Source organism: Elephantulus edwardii, unplaced genomic scaffold (assembly GCF_000299155.1).
Source record: "Elephantulus edwardii isolate Elephantulus edwardi_28Jun2011 unplaced genomic scaffold, EleEdw1.0 scaffold00176, whole genome shotgun sequence".
Taxonomy (NCBI): domain Eukaryota; kingdom Metazoa; phylum Chordata; class Mammalia; order Macroscelidea; family Macroscelididae; genus Elephantulus; species Elephantulus edwardii.
In genome coordinates this window covers 905,861-928,927 of record NW_006399926.1, presented here as the reverse complement: position 1 = coordinate 928,927, position 23,067 = coordinate 905,861, and the positions used below count along the sequence as shown (strand labels likewise).

General features: G+C 47.4%; 3 protein-coding genes across 3 annotated transcripts in view; 1 reads left to right on the top strand and 2 right to left on the bottom strand.

Annotated features, from left to right (window-relative positions):
* The window catches only part of RRNAD1 (ribosomal RNA adenine dimethylase domain containing 1), an 8,977-nt gene extending 2,558 nt beyond the window's left edge, over positions 1–6,419 (top strand). The window contains exons 2-8 of the mRNA XM_006895747.1: positions 3,105–3,229; positions 3,388–3,580; positions 3,967–4,029; positions 4,255–4,398; positions 4,801–5,285; positions 5,695–5,879; positions 6,298–6,419. Coding sequence (XP_006895809.1) covers positions 3,105–3,229; positions 3,388–3,580; positions 3,967–4,029; positions 4,255–4,398; positions 4,801–5,285; positions 5,695–5,879; positions 6,298–6,419 — 1,317 coding nt within the window. The remainder of the gene's footprint in view (positions 1–3,104; positions 3,230–3,387; positions 3,581–3,966; positions 4,030–4,254; positions 4,399–4,800; positions 5,286–5,694; positions 5,880–6,297) is intronic.
* A 529-nt stretch (positions 6,420–6,948) lies between these two features.
* MRPL24 (mitochondrial ribosomal protein L24) lies at positions 6,949–8,315 on the bottom strand. The gene is made up of 5 exons (XM_006895746.1): positions 8,111–8,315; positions 7,934–8,029; positions 7,710–7,813; positions 7,271–7,401; positions 6,949–7,172 (listed from the first exon to the last, which is right to left on the bottom strand). The coding sequence occupies exons 1-5, from the start codon at positions 8,291–8,293 to the stop codon at positions 7,036–7,038; spliced, it is 651 nt and encodes a 216-aa protein (XP_006895808.1). The 5' UTR covers positions 8,294–8,315; the 3' UTR covers positions 6,949–7,035.
* A 6,224-nt stretch (positions 8,316–14,539) lies between these two features.
* HDGF (hepatoma-derived growth factor) lies at positions 14,540–23,048 on the bottom strand. Its single transcript, XM_006895745.1, has 6 exons — positions 22,989–23,048; positions 16,530–16,606; positions 16,230–16,368; positions 15,391–15,597; positions 14,912–15,135; positions 14,540–14,715 (listed from the first exon to the last, which is right to left on the bottom strand). Exons 1-6 carry the CDS (start codon positions 23,016–23,018, stop codon positions 14,709–14,711), a joined length of 684 nt encoding a protein of 227 aa, XP_006895807.1. The 5' UTR covers positions 23,019–23,048; the 3' UTR covers positions 14,540–14,708.
* Between the last annotated feature and the right edge of the window lie 19 nt (positions 23,049–23,067).

The window sequence follows — 23,067 nt, the reverse complement described above, 5'->3', positions numbered from 1 at the left end:
AACTGGGGAGGAGGGTAGAAAAAACAGTGCAACAATGAATGAATGAGAACCCAAAATCTCTGTAAATGTTCATTAAAACTAATAAAATTTAATAATAAAAAAAAAGGACTCTTGACCAGGTGGATTGACTCAGTGCCTGAAGCAATGGGCTCAAGTGTGTCAGAGATTATGAGGATGGCACAGGACAGGACAGGGTTCAGATCTGTTGTTAGGGTGGCTGTGAGTCACACTCAACTTCACAGCACCTGACACTAGGACCTCTCACACTGTTTAATACACTTAACTACCACCAGTTGCTCCGCAGGAGACTGGGCAGTCTCATGTGATTAACTGTCTCTGAAAACCCATTGGAAGGTCAGTTATGGATTGATTCTGACTCAACAGCACACAACAACAATATATATTGAGGTAGCTCTGGTGGACTAGCGGGTAAAAAGTTGTGCAGCTAATCCAAAGGCATGCAGTTTGAATTTGAATGCACTAGCTGCTCCACAGGAGAAAGACGGACAATCTCCCATGTGATTTACAGCCTCTGAAAACCCACTGGAGAGTCAGCAATGAATTGATTCGTAATTGGTGGTACATAACAAAAACAACCTATATTGACACAGTGACTGTAGCAATGGGCTTTAGTACCTCAGAGATGGTGCGGATGGTTCAGGATAAAACAAGGATCTGATCTATTGTTCATATGGGTCATAGTCAACTTGATGGCACCTAATATGTATCGACTCACAAATTAATATCTGTGCCTTTTTTCATAGGTTTTTTTTTAATTTGACTTCCCATCAGCAGTGTATAACAGGTTTGTTTTGTTGTGTTTTGTTTTGAATTCAGTGCCATTATTGCTGCAGTGAGGTGGTATCTTATTACTCTTTTGATTTGCTCCTCATGGCTAATAATTTCAAGCATTTCTTTGGGTATTTGTTAACCTCTTGAATGTCCTTTTCTTGATGAATTGTCTATTCATATCTTTTCCTTACCTTTAAACTGAATTATGTGGTTTTTTATTATTGAGGTATGACAGTTTTCTATAAATAAGAGATTATACCTGTCAGATATGTTATCACTAAAATTTGATGCCTTTGAGCTGTGGTGTTGATATACTGCTAAGAGAACAAATAGGTTCATCCTGGAAAGGGTGAAATCAGGCTGCTTCTTGGAGGCAAGGATTCTGAAGCATCATCTGACATACTTTGGACATGTTTTAAGGAGGGACCAGTCCTTGGAGAAGGACGTCATGCTTGGGAGGATGGAGGGACAGTGCAGGAGAAGAAGACCCTCGATGAGATGGATTGACTCAGTGACTGGGGTATTGAGGGTAGTGTCAGAGACAATAAGATTGGCACAGGATAGAACAGGGTTTAGGGCTGTTGTACAGAGGGTCACTATAAGTCACAGCTGACTTGACACGGCACATAACAACAACAAGAAGTCTTTAATATCTTTTTATTGTTTTGATGAAGTCTTTTGATAAACATAAGTATTTACTACAGTTATTTAGTTTTTCTTCTGCTATTTATGCATTTTTTAAAAAAACATTTTTTTGTTTTTCATTTCAATGAACATCTACAGAGATTTTGGAATTCCATTCATTCATTGTTGCACCCCTCTCCCCGCCAATAACATTTTTTTTTGTGTGTGTACCATCAAATCAGATCTGACAAGTATAGAAGGAGTTTGCCCCTCCTTCTCCAGCAGATCATCTGGTGGATTTGAACCATGCACCTCTGGGATTGCAGTGCAGCTTCTAGCCACTAGGCCACCAGAGCTCCCTTATATATGTATTTTAAATTATTTGCTAACCTATTTATGCCATTATTTAGAGCCCTAGGTTTATCCAGTTTTTTTCCATAAACTTTATAGTTTTAGGTTTAACACTTATTTAGGTATTTGATCCATTTTTAGTTCATATATATATATACACACACATAATATATACATACATATACATATGTACATACATATATATACACACACACACATATATATGTGTGTGTATATATGTATATATATATCACTGTGAGGGGTACGGATCCTACTTAATTTTCCTCCAAATAGGAAGACCCTCAACACGATGACTTGACACAGTGACTGTCACAATGAGATTGAGTGTGGAGGAGATCGTGCAGCATAGGGCCAAGTTCTGATTTGTCGTTCATAGGGTCACTATGCAGCAGAGTCAACTGGATGACAATGACACATAAGGACATTTGTGAGACTAGTTTTGATCTTCTGTCTATTCATAAAGGGATTAAAAATGAGGTGAACCTCTGATTTTTTTTCTAGCTGACGTAAGTATTAATATTTTGAGTATTGAACAGATCTGAACAAAACATACACAAGTGCCTGGCATGTATAACATAGGTTACTAAATGGTGATGCACCGTGTGGTGTTATTATTGTTAGGTGTCATCGAGTCAACTACAACTCATAAGTGATCCTATGAACAATAGATCTAAACCCTGTTCTATCTTGTGCCATCATCACAATGGTGATGAAGCACAATGACAGACTTGAGCCCATTGTTACAGCCATAGTATCAGCCCACCTTTTTGAGGGTCTTTCTCTCTTTGACTTTCCACCTGTTATTGTGTGTTAGTTACTGTGGACATCATTCTTGTGCCTTTAACAAAGTTAAATCGAGTGGAGGAAATAGACATGTAAATGGGGAAACTATTAGGGAGCTCTGGTGGCCTAGTGGCAAGAAATTGAACTGCAATCCCAGAGGTACGCAGTTTGAATCTACCAGATGCTCTGCTGGAGAAAGAGGGGCAATATCCTCCCATACGTCATATCTGATTTGACAGTACACACAAAAACAATAATAATAAAAAAATTTAAAAAGTAGGGAAACTAAAAGGAAAGGTGAATCCAGAATGCAGTCTCAACACAAAGGATGGCGAGGTCATCCACTAAGGAAAACAGCTGTTGAGGGGGCTTTGCATCTAGAGCAAGCGGTGATTTGGAGAAGTAGCATTATTTGGTTGGCAGCCAGTGGCTCTATGTGTGCTGGGAAGGGGCAGAAGAGGTAGGGAGTTACAGGTGGGGCGGGGAGAACAGGAATGGTTAACAGTCACTTGATTGCCTCTCTCCTCCTGCAGGAATTTTTCACAGACAACCTGTGGGGCACACTGCCTTGCTCATGGCAGGAGGCACTGGATAGACTGAGCCCACCACAGCTGGCCACACAGCTACTAGGGATGCCTGGAGAAGGGGAGGTTGTCAGGTATGTGCAACAGGGACCCTATCTTGGAGGACTTGGGCACTGAACCCTCCAGCTGGCTAGTTCAAGGTCTTGCAGGGGCTTTCTAGCTCCCTGGGTTGTATGCTGGTGCACTGAAGTTGCAAGAGGACTTCATTGGAGGCTTGGTGGGGCTATCTCAGATACAGATCGGTGTGGCCACTTACCCTGCTGGCCCTGAAGTCCACAGCCTATGCCTTGGCTTTTACACGGACACCTGGGTTCCAGACCCCCTCAGAGTTCCTGGAGAACCCCAGCCAGAGCTCCCGACTGATGCCTCTATTCCGGAAACATGTCAGGCCCAAGAAGCAGCATGAAATCCGAAGGCTTGGAGAGGTGAGATGATGAGGGGTACAGGTGTTGTCTGGGACCCCTTTAAGTACATGAAGTACAGTTCCCTCACTGCAGGGCCAAAGACCCTGGAAAGTCCCTGCTTCAGCAGATAGATTATATCAGTGCTGATATCTTTTTGGTCATGCTCTTTGCTAGGTTGACTGGTGGCTGGGTCTGAATCACTGTGTTTTCCTTTTCTCACATTTCCACAACTTACTCATGGAAAAGTCACAGCAGGGCCTGGTGTCAGCTTCCACCCTCTCACCCTTCATTCTGGCTCCCCTTCTATCCATCTTCGTCTACCATCTTTTACTTCTCTGCCCTCATTAGGGTGTTTGTCCAGAAAGCAAGAACAATGGCCAAAAAACCTGTGCTCCCTCTCCTTACAGTTGGTGAAGAAGCTGAGTGAACTCACAGGCTGTACCCAGGTTGTGGATGTGGGCTCTGGCCAGGTGAGTTAGAACACTAGCATACACTGTGCTTCTGAGTTGTAGAGAGAAAAATCGGAAGGCAGGATTTCAGATCATAGGGCCAGACAGACAGGTGCTAAGGAAAGGTAGAAATCAGGCAGGACAAAATTGAAACCCTGTGAGGAACTTGGGCCCAGGTGTGCAGGCCATGATGACGAGGACAGGAGAAGCCAATGAACTGTCTCCCCCTTCTCCCCATGACTCCAGGGTCATCTCTCCCGCTTCATGTCTCTGGGGCTGGGGCTATTGGTGAAGAGCATCGAAGGGGATCAGAGGCTAGTGGAGAGAGCCCAGCGCCTGGACCAGGAGCTCCTGCAGGCCCTGGAGAAAGAGAAAAAGAGGAACCCACAGGTATGCCTCTCAAGGGATCTGAACTCCCACTTGACTGGAATTGATCACCTAGGTTGAATTCCTTTCCCATTTCTCAGCTTGAGATGGCTCGGTCCTTAATTCTGTAACCCCTTTCCTGAAGCTGCTGTTTTTCTAAATCTTTCCTGTGTCTCAAAAGGTACTTTCTAGGTTACAAAATGCTTTCCTTAGAAGCAGTAGATCCAGCTCATACCAGTTTATGAAGTGTTCAGGCAAGTATTGGACTCTTACTTCAAATGAGAAAACTAAGACTCAGATGACAAAAGCCTAGTTCTCTCTCCCACATCCCTCTTTTGGGAAGAACACAGGACAGGTCCCTTTCCACTGTCCAGTGATGTCAGTGAATGGCTTTCCCATTGCTTGTGTCCTTTCCTGCCTCCATAGGTGGTCCATACTGGCTCTCGCCATCCCCCACACCACGTGGTTAGGTGGGTAGACTCGACAGCTCTGTGTGAAGACCTTCTGCTTCCACTGGAACCCCCATCTCAGAGTGGGGCCCGCTTGCTACTGACAGGCCTCCATGCCTGTGGTGACCTGAGTGTAGCCTTGCTGAGGCACTTCTGTGGTTGCCCTGATGTGGCAGCCCTGGCCTCAGTGGGCTGCTGCTACATGAAGCTGAGTGACCCTGGTGGCTACCCTCTGAGCCACTGGGTGGCCGGGTTGCCTGGCTATGAACTGCCCTACAGGCTTCGGGAGGGTGCCTGCCATGCCCTGGAGGAATATGCTGAGCGGCTACAGAAAGCAGGTCCTGGACTGCGAACCCACTGCTATCGGGCAGCACTGGAGACTGTCATCCGGTGTGCCCAGCCTGATCTCTGTCGGCCAGGCGTGCAGGGAATCCCCAGGGTCCACGAGCTCAGGATTGAAGAGTAAGGTTTGGCGACGTGAGGGGTGTGTGTGGGTGTATTTGGAGGGCATCACCCACTAGAGGTCTCCTGCCCCTAGTTACTGTGTCCTACAGAAAATCAAAAAGTGTACAGTAACATGATTTTTCTTTTTGACTAGGAAGCCCCTCAACATTTCTTTAAAAAGATTTTAGCCCTCTTTTATTAAAAAAAAAAAAGTTTCTCAAAGTATAGTACACTAAGAACATGGCTATGTGATTGGATAATACTGACTGAAGGTGAACTTTTGGATTTAGTTATCTATCCTTTTCTCACAAGAGAAACATTTAAAAATGTGTATTAATGTAGCAAATCAAGTTAGAATCCAGTAGGCAGAGTTTAAGTGGGATGTTAAGTGTTTACTAAAACCACACCATGCACTGTGGTTCCGCAGATATGTGCAGCGAGGGCTTCAACGAGTGGGGCTGGACCCCCAGCTGCCCCTGAATCTGGCTGCCCTGCAGGGTTACCAGGCCCAGGAGCACCGTGTGGTGGCCTTCTTCAGCCTTGCCCTTCTGCTGGCCCCACTGGTGGAGACACTGATTCTGCTGGACCGCCTGCTCTACCTTCAGGAGCAGGGTAGGTGACCCACACTGGGACCCAGGGTCAGAGGGTTCCGTGTGGTAGCTTCTCCTTTAATCCTCAGTCCCTGCATCTGCTGTCACTAGGTTAGTCACTGCAGTCCCTGTGCCACCTGCTTCACAATCACCAGGGGGTTAGAAATGGGACCCTTGTTTAAACATGGGAATTTCTCCTGAATCAGCCTTTGGGAGTTCTTCCCTGAGCTGTATCTTTAGCACCTGCAAACTAGAACCTACAATGAGTGTCCTAAACAGAACTTCCAAGTCTGGGCCTTGCATCCAAGCACCTTAAGAGAATTGGGTCTGCTTCATCCTGGGACCTCAGCCTCCCTTCTTAGAAATGAGAGTTTGTATAAGAAGTGTCCGAGAGAGGGTTTAGTTGATTTCTCACCTGAGTAGCCCTATCTTTCTCCTAGGCTTTCATGCTGAACTCCTGCCTCTCTTCAGTCCTGAACTCTCCCCAAGGAACCTGGTTCTGGTAGCCACCAAGACACCTCTGGGTCAGGCCTTCTCTGTCCTAGAGACTGAAGAGAGCTAACAGAGCCTGAGGACAGGCACATCTCAGACCCAATCTCAGTCCCCAGCGTCACAGTGGGAGGCAGTCTACCTCCTCACCCACAGAACCAGCACCGCTGTCCTCCCTGGGATCTTGGCGCCCTACAGGTTGTCAGTTTCATACCCTTTCTCTATGTGTTACAGAATATGATGTAAGGTTTTATTTTTAATTTATTAAGTAATGGAAATCTTTCTCTTTCATTTATTTAAGCATAAAAAAGGGCAAACCTGGTCCACAGAGGCTGTACAATGAGGTCTATCCTATCTGAGTCCCCCATGACAAGGCTTAGGGGATACCTTCTGTTACCCCACAGTGTTCGTGGAGGGAGCCCTTCTCTCCTGTTGGTCCTCACCCCAGAATCCGCAGGCCCTACTGTGGAGAGGACCTTCTTAAGGCTCACTGATTTCCATCCAGATTCCACCATATCAAAAGAGATGTTCTCTCACATCAAGCCCTAAAACTGGGGTATACTGTTGGTGGGGGTATCAGTCTACGAGAAGATATAGGAGTACTCATGGCTCTTTATTGGGGTGTGAGGAGGGTGGCCCCAGCCTCCAAGGCTAAGACAGAGAAGTAGGGGAGAATCACTGTCCCAGACTCAATACCAATAGACCTTCTTGTGTTTCCGGGTCTCCTGGATCCCCATTGCCTCCATCACCTCCTCCTCCAGTGTCTTTAGACGGGGCACATAGGTTCTTTCTAGAGCATCTTCCACTGAGGTGTCTTTGGGGCCATCTGTTGGGCCAGAGTAAAGGGGGTGCCAGTTTCAGTCTCCTTAATGTCTCTTCCTCTTATCCCTCTCCCCAATGTTCCTGCCCATCACCCAGCCTTACCAGTCCATGTTTCGGGGACGATGCCATCCGTTCTGGGAAATTCAGGTTTGGGGATAATTCTTCCTGATCTTGTGGAGACTCGTACTCGCTCTCCTGCCTCAGTGAACCTCCATTCTATCTCAGCTGGTTTCCTAGGGGATAGACGGATTGATGTCAGGCTGGAGCCGGTTCCTTTGCTACTTTCCTCCCTAACAGTAGAGGCAATAGGTGTAAAACCAAAGGCTACCACCTGGCTTGCTGCTGTGTATATGAGGGCTACCTACATGAAGGTCATGCCCATGAGACGGCCTTTCCCAATTTTCAGAGTACTCAGCCCACCATCTTACCTGCTCACATTGACCTGACCTTCATACCCTCTTGCTTGTTGTCCCCCTTGCTGTGTTCAAAACCCAAGTGGCCTCAGAGGGTAGACTACGCTAACCAGAGTCCTACTGCTTGCCTGTCCACAGGATCCACAAGCGTGACCTGGCGGTGAAGCAGAGGGGCTTCACTAGGAATCATGGTTCCTCGGTAATCCTCAGTCTTGCCAATGTAGCGGTAATGCTGTCCAAGAGAGGAGGGTATCAGAAACCAAGGGATGTGAAGGGGCGCCTTCACAGCTCCTCATGGAGAAGGGCACACAGGGCAGATTTCTTGACCATCGTATTCATCTCATTCACTTACTGTGTTTAGCCCCTCTACAACAACCCAATTTCTCTGCCGGATAACTTGAACCACTTTGCCCTGCTTTCCAGAATCCTTTCCTTCTAGGACTTGCACCTGTAGGAAGACAGGAGTAAGAGGAGGGGCCTACTGCCCAGGAGCAAGCCTACCATCCCACCTCCTGTTAGAGGTTCTCACCGTGTCCCCACAGAACAGATGCCAGTCGTCATCAGAGATAGGTTCTACGGCCACCTGACGCCGCCTGGTCCCTGGAGGGTTCTTCTTCTTGTCTGCCAAGGAGCCCGGGCGGCTCATTCCATATCGGTAGTTGGGAGGCAGATTAACTTTGGATGCCATGGCCAGCAAGGCAGAGAGACGCATGGCTGGAGGTTGTCAGAAATCCTGTATTATCTAACTTAAGCCTTAGGACAAACGAACGAAAAATACATTAATAGATAAGAATGAACCCTAACTTCAAAGTACAGATTAAGTACACTGTAATGATTTAAAGATCCAGGGACTGGGAGTCAGATTACCAGGGTTCTAGCCATTTTATTATCATCTTACTATATGATCCTAAGCAGCATAACTTCTGGGCTTCATTTTCATCCTTTGTAAAACTTTACAGGCTTGTTGGTGTCGTTCAAACTATTCTGAAATATTATCAAAGCAAGGGATCTTTGATGGGCTAGTCTGTAGGGGGTTACAGTGCTAACGCAAATGCCCTGCATTAAATCTACTGGTAGCTCTGAGAGATGGGCACATCTGCTGAAGGTTCAGTATGATGTAGTTCCTAGTTGATGGAGTAATGAGGGAAAGCAACACAAAATCTACATAAAACTTGTTTAAGACAGGAACCTTTCAAAGAAGAAAAGTAAAATACTCCCCAATAAAATGAGCAATAGAGGGAGCTCTGGTGGCTAGTGGCACTGTAATCCCAGAGGTGTGTGGATCAAATCCACCAGATGCTCTGCTGGAGAAGGAAGGGCAGTCTCCTCCTGTACCGGTCAGATCCAATTTGACGGTACACACACACACAAAATAATAAATTAAAAAAAAAAAAGAGCAATAGAAAAGCCGTAAGACTGCACCCTGTCAAAGGCAGAAAATGTCTGTGAACTGTCAAGACAAGCCATGTTGGGTTTCAGCTCTCACAGATTTCATTACATATGTGGATGTTGTGTGTATACCTTAAGTACATTTTATATAAAATACATATACAATGTATATATTTGTATATACATTATATTTTGTGGAACATCAAGAGAATAAAAATCCTCAACACTGGACCAATAGGCAACATTATTATAGATAAAGATTAAAGTTGTCAATGATTTAATTTTACTTGAATCCACAATCAACTGTGGTAACAGTCAAGCAATAAAAGATGGGCTGTATTGGGGAAATCTGTTGTCAGGGACCACTCCAAAGTGCTAAAGAACAAGAATGTCAATTTTAAGACTAAGGTGCTCCTGATCCAAGTCATATTTTTTGCAATTACTTTGAAGTAATTCCTAACAAGGAATAAAAATTAATCTGAAGATTGGAAAATGAATAAGGATGATAGAAGAATCAATGTCTTTGCGTTGTGGTGATGGAGAACAGTGCTGAATATCCATGAACTGCCTAAAGAACAAGTTTGTCTTGAAGTATAATTAGGATGCTGTTTAGAAGCAAGGATGCTGAAACTTAGTCTCATACTTTAGACAAGTTGTCAGGAAAGGCCAGTCTTTAGAAAAAGAAATCATGCAGGAAAATGGGAGGGTCTGAGAAAAAGAGGAAGACCCTCAATGAGATGGATTAACACAGTGCCAATAACAAAAGACTTGAGCATATCAGAGATTGTAATGATGGCGCAGGATAGCGCAGGGTTCAGAAACCTTGTTTCACAGACTTGTAGTCCACCTGATGGCACCTAACAATATATATGCAAAATATAACATTAGGATATATATCTACATAAAGGCAAAATATAAATTAAGATATATGTGTGTGTATATATACATATATATGTATGTATATACATACACACACACACACACACACACACACATACATATACATCCTAATGTAATTTTGAATTGCTTGTTGACGGTAAAGGTCATTTTCCCACCATTATTGAGAACACTATATGACATCCATTGCTGGGGTTTTCATGATTACTGACATTTGATTTTCAGAGTGTCCAGAGAGAGGCTGTCAAAAACTGCTATTACAAGGTCGTTTTTACAGATAATGAAACCAGAGGCTCTGAGAGCTGAAGGTCTTACAGCTTGACAGCAGGAGGGCCAAGCAGGGCCTTCGCCCAGTTTCCCGCATGATTGCTGCCACACTCTTTAATTTCTGCGATTTTAGGTCTAATGTTCTCCAGAAGGAACTTCCGGAAGTTGACCCAAAGCAGAGCACCATACACGCACCCACAGATCTTAACCTTTTTCTGCACAATCTGGAGCAGCAGCTGAGACGCCTTCCACACCTGAGGCTTTTGTGTTAGTCTCCAGAGGCGTCATGCAAGGCCGTGCGCCTTTCACCTCGGGTCCCGGCTCCAAACAATGCGCCCGCCCGCCCCAGCCTGGGCGCAGACCCCATCCCAGACACCTCCAGGCCCCATCAATCTTCGGCACCCATTCGATTCAAGCTTCGGGGAAGACACCCAGGAAGGCAGCTGAGCTACAGTCAGGGAAAATAAAGGGCTTTCTGGTACCCGCTTCCCAAACTAGTCCCTGGGCTACGATCACTTTCCGGCCGCGCAGCCCTAACCTCCGCTTCCAGCCGCGTCGCAGAGCCACAGCTTGTCACAGCACGTGGGACCTGAGCTCCGCCCACCTGTCCCTCGGCTTCCTGGGAAATGTAGGCGAATAGCAGAGCGGAAGTTTCACTCTTAATCGCATTTCACTGTGTACTGGGAGATGTAGTCCGCCGCTACGAAACATGCCGCAAACAGGAAATATAAGCGCGGTGCGAAGGCAAGGAAGCCTTAATCACAAGGTGAAGCACACCGGGAGTTGAAGTCGGCCGCCCCGGCACACTTCTGCGCATGCTCCGCGTGAGGGCGCCTGGGGGTTGTAGTTCCTGATAGTGACTCCATTTTCTAGGTGACCATGGTTTTCCTGTTCAAGAATAAGGCGTTCTTTTGCAGCCAAGACTACTGCCACTATGTGCCCGCTCATCTTTGGTGGCAGGGGTCAGAACAGATTCAAAAATTTAAGAATAATTTCAGAATAATTCCAGAGTAAGGGATGAAAGTGGGCTCTTCTAAGCACGTTAGTCACAAAATGTCAGGTTTTGGAGGCACACTAAGGATCATCTCATTCAATATTACATTAGTAATTAGTGGAAGACGCAGAATTAAAGAAATTGCATCTCCCTTATTGGCAGTGATACTGAGCATTTCTTCCATGTGTCTAAGGGCCATCTGAATATCATCTTCTGTGATATTTTGTCTTTTGCCCATTTTGTAATTTTGTTAACAGTCTTGTGAAGGCCCTGTAGGATTCTGTAAACTTTTTTTTTTTCTCTGTCTTGGAGCGGGCAAGTTTCACCTCAGAGGCTAGGATTTTTAAGTTCTGTCACATAGACTTTGGGCAGATTCTGTAAACTTTTGATATGAAAGAAACCCTTGTCTGAGATGCGGTTGCCAAATGTTTTTTCCCCTCATCTGAGTAGCACTGGCAAAGTTTAACAGGACAGCAAGTAATAAATGTTGGAGAGGATGTGGTGAGATAGGAACTCATATATTGTTGTTGGGATTGTAAAATGGTAAAACCACTCAGGAAGGCAGTTTGGCATTTCCTCAGAAAGCTGAACGTAAGTATTGCATAAGATGCAACTATTCCACTGCATGGAATATACCCCGAGAAAATTAGAACTGAGGCACAAATGGAAATTTGTACAACAGTGTTCATAGCAGTGTTATTCACCATCACAAGAACATGTTACTAGCCCAAATATCCAACCACAATCGAATGGATTAAGAAATTAAGGAACAAAACAACTATGAGATAGCATCTCACCCCAGTAGAATACCAAAATTTAACAGAACAGCAAACATCAAATGCTGGTGAGGTTGTGGAGAAACTGGAACCTTTATTCACTGTTGGTGGGATGTAAAATGGTGCAAACACTATGGAAGGCTGTATGGCACTCTCTCAAAGTTGCAAATAGAAATACTATTTAACCTAGCAATTCCACTACTGGGAATTTACCCTAAAGAAAAAATAACCACCACCCAAGCAAATATATACACACCCATGTTGCGGCTTTGTTCACAATAGCAGAGAGTTGGAAACAACCCAAGTGTCCATCAACAAACGAATGGAGAAGCTCTGGTATAGTGACACAATGGAATACTATGCAGCACTGAAAAACAAGGAACTCATGCAATATTATGCAAAATGGATGACCCCAGAGGACATTATGCTAAGTGAAGCATCTCAGTCACAAAAGGACAAATATTGCATAGGGCCACTGTTGTAAAATGGGACTGACATCAAGGTTGAGGAAAGACAGAGAAGGAGGGGAGTAATGATGTATACCGCTTTGAAACAGATTAGAGAGAGAATGGTTTAAAAGGGATTTATGACTGGGTATTACTGGCATGACAGGAATCCAGAATGAAGGCTGCAGAATGGAGTGGACTTGGGGGGAGGGATTGCATTAACAATGATAAATTTTTTACCTTTCAAGAGTGAATTGTGGGGGAAAGGGGTGGACAGGGAGAAAAGTGCAACAATGAATGATTGGAAACTCCAAGTCTCTAAACTTTCATTAAAATAAAAAAAAAAAGGAACATTCACATGATGGAAATACTGCACAGCACAGAGAAGCAATGATTTTTAAAATCACTACCTACCTTGGGAGGGACTAGTGAACTAACTCAGTCTCATAAGGACAAATAGTGTTTAAGACCACTATTATAGAAAGGTAACTAGTAAAAAAAAGATAACTAGTAAAACATGTATGTGGATCTAAGGAGGGAGGGGGTATAGAGGGGTAAGGTTGGGTTGGGCAGTGGGGTTAATTATAGGGTCAAACAATGTGACGGGTGGAAGGAAGGCTGGGTAAAGGAAATGGGAAAGATCCAGTGTGAAAAACAATGTATATGAACTTTGTAAGTAAACCAGTATAAAAGAAAAATTGGAGGGCCCGCTATGAGTCAGTTCCATTTCAACTGTAGAATTAAAGGAACACTGAAGGGATCTACCCTACCATAGTCCTCCACACTACCAGGTGTGGTGAACATTTTTAGATATGCTCTTGGGTCAAAATACCACCAGCTCAAACTTGACCTATATCTATGCCTATCACAGGATGCTGATTATCCTGGCACACACACACACACCTTTCTTGTGACCTCCGCCCCCTGACCCCCCATCCCAAACCTTGGTGCTCACTGAGGAACTAGGGTTAAACAGAAGGAGGCAGCAGCATATTCTGGAACTCTACCTTCACAAATTTTTATTTCAAAGAATGATACTAGCACCTCCTACTTCAGTCTGAAATTATTAAAAAATAATTTGTATTCCCCTCCCACAAATAACCAGTCAGAATCCAATATAGTAATCAATGGGCTTTATTTTCCTAGAACTGAAATTGTCTACTGTCTCAGAGCTAAACTTTTTCCAAAGCTACAGTCAGCAATTTTTCATCAGAGCCCAAGGGAGAAAAGGGGCAAGAGTGAAAGACAAGAGACAGAAGAGAGGCATAGAGACAACTAGGAAGAGGTTGGGAGAGGGCTCTTATTTCCCTCTGTCCTCTCAGAATCGGTTACAAATTTTATCTGTTGACAACACTGAGGGGACCAGGCAGGTATGTGGATGGGAAATGACACTGGAAGGAATACCAAAGCCCCAGCTAGAAAAGTCATTAAGCCCCCAAAAGATGGGGAGCCTCCCAGTGAACCTTAGAAATGGTAGGGGAACTAGGAGCTGAGTAGAGGGGGACACAAGGGGTTGGGGGGAGTCTTTAAAATTTTTTTTTAATTTTTTTTTTTTTAAAACCTTTTCCTAAAAAATGCGTGTGTGTTTTTTTTTTTTTAATATCTGGGTAATTTATATGACTGTAGGCTGGCCTTGAGTGCTTATGGGTAGAAGGAACAGGGCAGCTTCATTTTCCCCAAGATATCCCTTTTCTCTGATCTCAGGTTCTTGGCCCAAACAACTTGAGTGCCCCCAAATCTTTTGATGATAAACTACAACTCTCCTGGGTCAGCAACAGGAAAAATCGAGCATTTCCATTGGAAGGGAGCCTATCCTCTGTATACTGTCCCACTTTTCCCTGAATCTATTCAGCTGGATGACAGGTATGGAGACAGCAGCTCAGGAGATGCCACTGTCCTGCCCTCCACACCCCTACAATAAATGGAGGTTTCCCTAGCCAGGCCCTCCCAAGTCCACCCTGTTATCCTCCAGCCCGCTACTCCTGATCACAACCCAGAATTTCAGAATGCCTGTGGGTAAGGGAGGGAAAGGGGTGTCAAGAGGTGGGAAAAGCTGGTCCAGGCCAAATCCTGGGAAACAGTTCTAGGCAGGCAGGGAATATGGCCTTGTCTCAGGGAGTAAAGGGCATAGCACTGACTCAGGTCACTGGGGTATGGGAAATGGAGGTGGGGGCCAGGTGACCTGTCCCATCCAAGTCAATCTCCAGGGGCCATACTTGGAGGGGGGAGAGTGAGTGGAAGAGGAGAATGGGATGCGGTGGGGAAGGGATTCCCAGTTTGCAGGCCATGGCCAGTTTCCCCAGTAGCACCCAGACAGCAGCAGGAACGGGGCAGGGGCTCCTCTTGAAACATTGGTGGCTACAGGCTGTAAGACAGGGTTAGAGGGGAGAAGGGTTAGTTATGTAGCCTTGGCCTGACTTTGGCCGAGCCAGTGCCAGTCTCCTGGGAAACCCTACCCTACCTCCCCTGAGGTGGACCCCTACAGGCCCTTCTGCTCCTCTTTTCTGAAGGTGCCTGGGTCATCCCAACCTATGTGCCAAGAAAGCAAGAGGCTCACTCACCTCTCATGATCTCTGATGCCTGGGGCCTCAGCATCTTCCTTGGCAGCCTCTTCTTCCTCCTCTTCTTCTTCCTCCTCCTGAGGAGGACCCCGGCCAGAGCCAGGCTCAGGGGGGTTGCTATTTTTCTCCACCTCTACAGGGAGAGGTCTCTCACCCTCTAAGGTGGTCACCTCCTTCTCTTCTCCTTCGGGGTCCTCAGCCTCCTTGGGACGTTTTGGCGAGTCCTAAGCAGAATTGGCAGAAACAAGGTTGGTCGAGGCTAGAAAAAAAGGGCGGATGCCAGCCTGTGCCTCCCACTCCTGAGATAATATCCATAATCCCTCCATAGCCTTCTACTAGCTGAAATGTCTTCTTCAGACAGGGAATTCCCAAGATTTGGGGCTGTGTCTCTCAGACTGGGGAAGTAGCTGTCTCCCTTCTCAGACTGATGGCAGAACTTTCTCACAGAAAATGTTCAAGAGGGTCCCAGGGGCAGTTACCTCCAGCAGGTCTCCTGCTCTCCTCTTCAGTGCCCCCTTCTCATTCTTCTCCTTGGTTGGCTCATCAATGACCAGCTTCCCTTCCTCATCACTGCTGCCCTCAGCATTCCCCTTCTTGTCACCATCACCCTCTGTAGCCTCGGGCTCTGGTTCAGGCGCTTCCACACGGCTCTTTTTCTGGGAGGACTGTGGCAGAGGCAGAAGGGGCTGAGTGGTACTACTGGTGTCGTGCTAGGCCCCCACCCAAGGCCCCACCCTCAGCCACTCACTCCTTCTTTGTCCCACCTCTCCCCCACCCCCGCCCAGGTGCCCAGTCTCACAAGTGATTTGAGACCCACCTCTGTTGGATTAGCCCCGGGGCAAACCCACTGGCCGGGCAGGCAGGGCTCTGTGCAGGAGGGGGGAGGGCTGGAGCAGGAGGCAAAACCTCGGGTCAACTTCTCCCAAAGGGAGCTGGGACCCTTATCCCCGCCAACCCCCGCCCCCCACCCTCCCGCCTTGTCCTGCCCGGCTCAAGCACTTCCTCCTGAAAGCCTTTGTGGAAAGTCAAGGCCATGTACTTACACTAGGCCCAAGAAAAGGCCTGATCCCACTTACCGCCTCCATCCTATTCTTGCCCCCCAAAGCTAACAGTTGCCCATAAGCACAACTACACCACATATCCGCAACTTTCCCCACCCTCTCTTTCAGGAAGACATCCCACATGGGCTTCTATCCCAAAAGCCCTGTATTTGAGCCTTGGTCCCTGAAGATTGCATCCTCTGTGGGTCTTAGGCTCCCAGAGCCCATTATGGCCACACCTGTTTTCCAGGGGGTCTCTGAGGCACATGGAAACTCACCTGATAACCAGAGGCCTTGACAGTAGGGTTGTTCTCGATCTCCCATAGGCCCTCGCTGAACCCTTTCCTCTTGTTGGGCTTGCCAAACTTCTCCTTGGACTCTTCATAAGGGAAGAGGTCTTTGGGGCCCAGGAATGCTCTGGCGAAAGATGGGAAATGGCTCTCTAGCCCCTCAATACCGCTGGGTGGGGGCCTCTTCCCTAGCACTGACCCACAGGGGAGAGACACCAATGCCACCTCTCTCTCAAAGTGATCATGCCACAGTTCTCCCACCTATGCCCCCTCTGGCCCCTCACTCACGTCTCATGGGTCCCAAAAAAAAAGACTTGATATTTGTTGGCTGTTGATTTCACCGCAGCTTCAGGCATCTCGTCAATCTGGAGTAAAATGAGGGAAGCTGAGAATGGAGTCCTAGGGCTATGGATTTGGGACAAAGGGCTCACCTCTAAGGCATATTTGTACAAAATACTGAGAAAGACCCAGAAGATTACCAGAGTGACTTGTTGAGTATTTTTAGCACTAAAATCTGTTCAAATGAAGTAAAACATAAGACCAAGTAATATGCAGGAGTTAGCCCATCTCCTTAAAAAAAAACAAAAACAAACAGCATCTTTATGCTTCCCAAATCTATCCAAGTTTTCCCTAAAGATCCATGTCTTTGTGTCTTTGCCATAACGCAAGTCATCTCTAGCTTGGCCTAAGGACACAGCCTCTACCTGTCTTTCAGTCTCCATCCGTGCCCCATATTGTCCACACTGGAGGTAGAGTGTTCCTGGTTGAAGCTTTTAATGGTCCTAGGACCCACCTAAATTTTACAATATCAGGATCTGAATACCAACAAAGTCATCAATATTTGTTTGACTGGGTAACATACTTAACCTTTCTCTGACTTCTATTTGCAAGACAGAGATAACCACAGGTCTAAGTCATAGTCCTGATTGGGAGAATTAAATTGCTATAGTGTGGCATACAGTAAATCCTACACAGGTATAAGTCAACCTCTTTTATTCCTAATCATGCTGTCTGCTATCTTTCCTTCTCTCATACTTACTAACTCCTTCTAGAGCCTGATAACCCTTCCAACCCCAACGCCATCATTACTACCTATAAAAAAGCCTTCCCCTCTCTTTCAACCCACCCGTTCTCTAGACAAAGCTCTCCCTTCTACCTCTCCATTAATTCAAACCTCAAATTCATTGCCTGGGAACTGACTCATAGATGACCCACCAGCAGGTTTTCAGAGACTGTAATTCACATCCCATCTTTCTCCCTCAATGCTGCTGGTGGATTTGAAATGGCAAAGAGGTGCTCAGCAGTACAACTCCCTACCCCTACCCAGGAGTCTTCCTGGCCACCAGCATTCCCTTCTCTTCTCCCTTCAGAGCACTTCACAACTCCACTCTTTTTTTTTTTTAATTTTATTTGTGTGTGTGTGTGTGTGTACCATCAAATCAGATCTGACTGGTACAGGAGGAGATTGTCCCTCCTTCCCTGGCAGAGCATCTGGTGAATTCGAACCGTGCACCTCTGGGATTGTAGTTGCAGCTCCTTACCACTAGGCCACCAGAGCTCCCCACAACTCCACTCTTACATTTATTTACATTATCATTTGATTAATGTTTATCTGGGGTATACCCACCCTAAGATCAGAGTCCAAGTCTGTTTTTATCCCCAATACAGTGCCTAGTACACAACAGCTGCACGGTAAATATTAGCTCAATGTATCTACGAAATAGATAAATGTAGACTGCTTCAACCAGAGGGATAAAGCCAAGATTCTGCCTTTTTACGACCCTTCCCCTAACAGAAGACAGAAAAGGTTTGGGGGAGGTGGGGCGGACACCTTGAAAGCCACAGTTGTAGTCAAACTCTTTGCAGTTTTAGGATGAGGAAACTGAGGCCCAGAAAAGAAAAGTGCTTTCCCCTACATAAGAGAGGAAAGATGAAGGTCAAGTCTCAGATTTGTATCTCCTGGCTCGATCCCTAACACACTGTGCTGGGGTCCTGTGATATGGAGGTGAGAGGTAGAGATCAAAGGTCAGGAAAATGGAGGGAGCCACAGCAATGGACCAAGTAGTTTTTAGTCCTGGACAAGCCGAACTGCAAGAGGGGAAAAACTACAACTCCCAGCAACACTTGCAGCAAACAGGCCTAGCTGGCTTAGCTTCCCGCCGGACAGAGGCCAGGTGGCCATGTTGACTGGGGGGCCCAGGCAGAGACTGAGAGAGGCAGCCCGCCCAAGGCAGTGATTAGCAGAGACAGGGACAGAGTGCCTGTCTACAGGCCTAGGGGATAGGGTGAATGAGTTGAGACACACCCAGGAGAGGGGGTGAGGGGCTGTGGGCAAGAACTGTGAGGGACATCTTGCCCAGTACATGGAAACTTTGGGCTTCTGGACTCTTCCCCCTCCTTGTCCTGTGGCCTCTGGGGGCAGTGGTACAGCCCTTCCCCCAAGAAAGGCCGGGCACAAATTGGGACCTTCCAATGAGCAAGAAGCGTTAGGGTGTGAGTGTAGGGGGTGGAAAGGCATGCTGATCCCCCCCCCAAACACGATCCCCATCACCATGACAACCCAACCCCGCCCCTGGGGCCACTCAGCAACCAGGAATGTGACTACCCTTCCCCCCTAGGCCCTTCCTCTGGATTGAGGAGGAGGGGACACTAACACACACCCTACCCCCAAAGTGTGGAGTCTGGCACCTGGGTCCCTAAGCTGTGCTTGAAACCGCAGAAGGGCTGGAGGACCTGCTCAGAAAACTAGACTTAGGGTGGGTGGAGGGGCTAGTCCTCAGCCAGGGCACCTGGGTCCTGTTACCAGCCAGCTCCCCACCCCCTTTTCAGAGGGGGAAGAAAAAAAAAGGAGAGAGCCTCCAGGGCTTAGAGATCCCAGGAGACAGGCAAAGGACAATAATAGCAAAAGCCCTTCCCTAGGCCTCTCTACTTGGTTGGATCTCCCAGCACCAGGAACTAAGGGAGGGGGCGGGGTGTGGAGGGATCTAAGCGTCTGAGGCTGAGAGAGCAGCAGGGAACTTTGATCTCCGCATTTTCAGTACCCAGAGCTGACCTAGGGACTTAATAGGCTTCAAAAGTAAACGCGTGATGAAAGAAGAGAAACTGAGGCTCTGCAAAAGGGGGTGGGGTGGATAAGGCACCAGAGATGAAGAGACGCGAGGTTCTCTGAAGGCACAGTTAACAGCAAAGCAGCTATCGACCATCTGGCTCGTTCAGCCCTGGTTTCCCATGGAAAGTAGGCCCGGAGAAGAGGGCGAAATACAGCGTGGCAGGGAACCCAAGGCCACTAAACTACCCAGCACGAGGGGAAGAAATGAAATAATTGGTGGAAATTGAAAATATATGGAAAGATACACATGTCTTACTGACTTCTAGCCAACTAAAGGATTGTTTATAGAAGGAAGAGGGTAAGAGCCTGGGCTTATGGGCAAGTGTCCCAAAAGAGCTATTCCATCCACTTGCCTCACTTTGGATTTAGGCACCTTATCGGGTAGAGTCAGGAGAGGCGAATTCTTTTTACTTAATGGAATTCCAACCTCTCACCCAAAAAGGGGTGGGGGAAGAAATCTCTTCTGTAGTGGAATCTCCAATGCTCAAACTACAAAGAAAATATCTTTTCTTGCATTTGGAAGAATGGAGAATATGAGGTCCCAGGGATCTCCTGTACCCCTGATAAAATGTATGTCTCCCAGATGGTACCTTTACATACATTCAGGTTGTGACTCAGAATGAGTGAGTCAAAGCTAAGTGGGCCAGGGTGGGGCCAGATGAGTGCTAGGGACCCCATTCCATCCCTACCAGGAGGATGCGTTTAGACCCCACAATCATTCCAGGGGTTCAGGGAAGTTCTCTACTCAGGTCTGGGCCTATTCACCCCACCCTCACTCCAGGCCCTCTGAGTTTGCCTGGCCCCATTTTACAGGCTTGAGCACATAAACTCCCAACTTCCAAGAGTCCACAGACACTCTTTGAGGTCTGAGATGAATCTGTAGTTTCCAGGTGAAGAGTTGAGAATGACCTAAACATCTCTCTCCCAAACACTGACCAACACAGAACACCTCAAACCAAACACAGGCCCAAGATCACACTTGCCCAGCACTTAGGAAGACCTGGAGAAGTCTAAACCCACACTGGCTGCCAGCCAGGGCTCTGACCACCACACCCAAAACTGAGGCCTAACCTGACCTAGGAACAGGAAAATCTGGGGCAGGAGACAGTTGGGGACGGGAAAGTGTGGCAAGCCTGAGAGGCAGGAGGGAGGTGGTGCCTGGATGTGGGGGAGGGATTGGAGGGGGTGAGCAGAAAGAAGGGTAAGGCCCTTTTGTTGCTCAGGTTTTCTGGGATTGTGAAACAGGAAGTAGAGGGGGGGAAAAAAGGAAGGAACCTGGCAGGGGGAGGTGAAATCCTTGAGTCTTGGAGGTTAACTATTAAGTGCTTGGAGATCTCCCAGGAAATTAAGCCAGGGGAAGAAGGAAAAGAGCTGGTTAAGACAGAAGATCTCCCCATGCAGGTCCTACCTACCATGTGGCCCCTTTGGTAGTGTTAAGCACTGGGCCATTCATGTTTCAATGAGTGACTCATCTGCCCCTTAGCAGGAGGGGACTGAGGAAGAGTAGATCCAGAGTGGTTTTTAGCATTGCTGAGGATTTTGGCCTGCTTAGTACATGGAACATTCAGCAAGACTCTCTCTTGATTGTCATCCATTGCAGGAGGGATCAGATCCCTCGGACTCCGCTGCTCTAGGAATGAGCAAAGTCCCAGGGATGGTCTCTTTTGGGGCTCAAGGAGAGGAAGCTGAACAGCCCTAAGGATGCCCCTCCCTGAAAATGTCACAATCAAGAGTCTGAGGACAAAGGGTGGGGTCCTATCTCTTTGGAATCCATTTGGATCCCTCCCTTAATCCTGACTTTATCTGAAAGGTTCAGGCCTCAACAGGGGAAGAAACTGCCTCCCTGTCCCACACTCTGTCTTGGAGGCAAGAAAAGAAATACATGTTATTCCCAGCCCAGACACTGTCCTCACTCCAAAGCACCGCAGAAACCTAAGGATCTTGTTCACTGGGGTTAATGTAGGCCACCTTCTGACTCTCTACTTTTCTCTTTTTCTTGATCTAGAAGGGGTTCCCTGCAGTCATATCTCAAATAATGACTCCCTCCCCGGGGTTTAAGCCAGCCTCTGGACTTTGCCTAACCCCCAGGAGGCAGAGGCCATAGAGATCTGGGTTCAGTTCTTCTTGCCCTGCCCACCAGGGCCTTGGCATCTAGGCCAAGAAGTCAGTTGGATCAAAAGTTCAAGGTAAAGTACACATGTTTTTACACACCATTTGAATCCATGTAGACACAAGGCAGGCCCCAGCTCCCTAAGGCAACCTTGAAAGTAGGGAGTCCACTTCACTCAATATTCCAGAGGCCGGGCCTTACTTTGGGCAACTAAAAGTTTCAAGGAACAAGGAATTCAAGGTGTGGAAGCTGGGGCACACTCCTCAAGAGATGGTACTGAGAAGAAACTCCTAAATTAGTAGTCCTTGACACCCTCAACTCAACCTGAACCCAGCGGAGCCTGGAACAACTTTCTAAACTCAGTTCTGACAAGATAATTTGACAGGCTAACTCTGAAAGAAGCAACTCAAAAGTCCTTAAAACTCCTGTACTTGACCCCCTTCCCCAAAACATCCCCTCCCTCACACCTTTCTGCCCTAAGATTTCACTAAGGAGACTGAGTCATGCTCATACTCAATTCAACAGGCCGCTCTACATGAACTTTGAAGAAAGCAGTCACAGACAAGAAACACCCCCTAGTCTCTTCTGCCAACTGGCCAGTCAACGATCCTTCTTACTTAACCTGCCCCAGTCCTTAGGGAAACAATGAACACACCAGACCTGGCTTCTGGGCTCCACCCTCCCACCTGGCCAGGTGCGGGAAAGGCGGGGGCCCTGGCCCCCATATTGGCGGGCCGATCAGCCACATGGCAGCCTGGGACGTTCTGGCGGGAGATGTTCTTATCTGGGGGAGGGGAAGGAAAGCAACTCGCGCACCCTCCCCACCTCTTGAAAAGCAAACGGTCTAAAAAGGGTTCCCAACCACCATTTTTCAACTCAAATAGTCTCAATTCGAACTAGTAGCATATAAAAGAATGTTTTTGCGGAGCTAATAAAACTTCCAAGCCAGGTACATCCCCCTCTCATGCCACCTCCAACTATTATTCCTCAATCCTTCCAACTCCAGTCCTCTTACAGACGCCCCAAAGTTTTCTAGTAGTGAACTCCGCTTCCATCCAGCCTTCTCTGGGTTGTGTTCCTCCCTAACCATTTAATCCAAAGAGAGAAGACGCAATAATTAATGGAGTAATTGGGGGTCTCTGGGGGGGGGGTCACAGAGTGGGACCAGGGGATGGGTGGGAGGAGTTCACAAGACTGGCCCAAACCCAGGCTGCGCGCCCAAAACGTGAGCATGGGGGCTGGGGGCGGAACTGAACACGCGGAGCGGGGCCGGGAAGTGACCCGCGCCCTGGGAGCCCCACGCTGCGCACACGCCGGTACGCGCGGACGCCGCGCCCGCCAGGTGTTGCCCCCCCAACCCCCGCCTCCACGGTTATATAACCAGCGGGTGGGCTTGAAGCGACCCGGAGAGTCTGGGACCCTGACGCCCCCTGTCCTCGCCCCGACTAGCGCGGAGCGCAAAGGTCCGCGCGGGTGTTATGCAACCCAAGCTTGATGAGGACAGGCGGCGGCGGGTCGCGCTACTCACCCGGGCTGGCCAGTGTGGGTAACCCTTCATCTTGGCGAACACCAGGTCCCCGCATTTGTACTCCTTCTGCCGGTTGGAT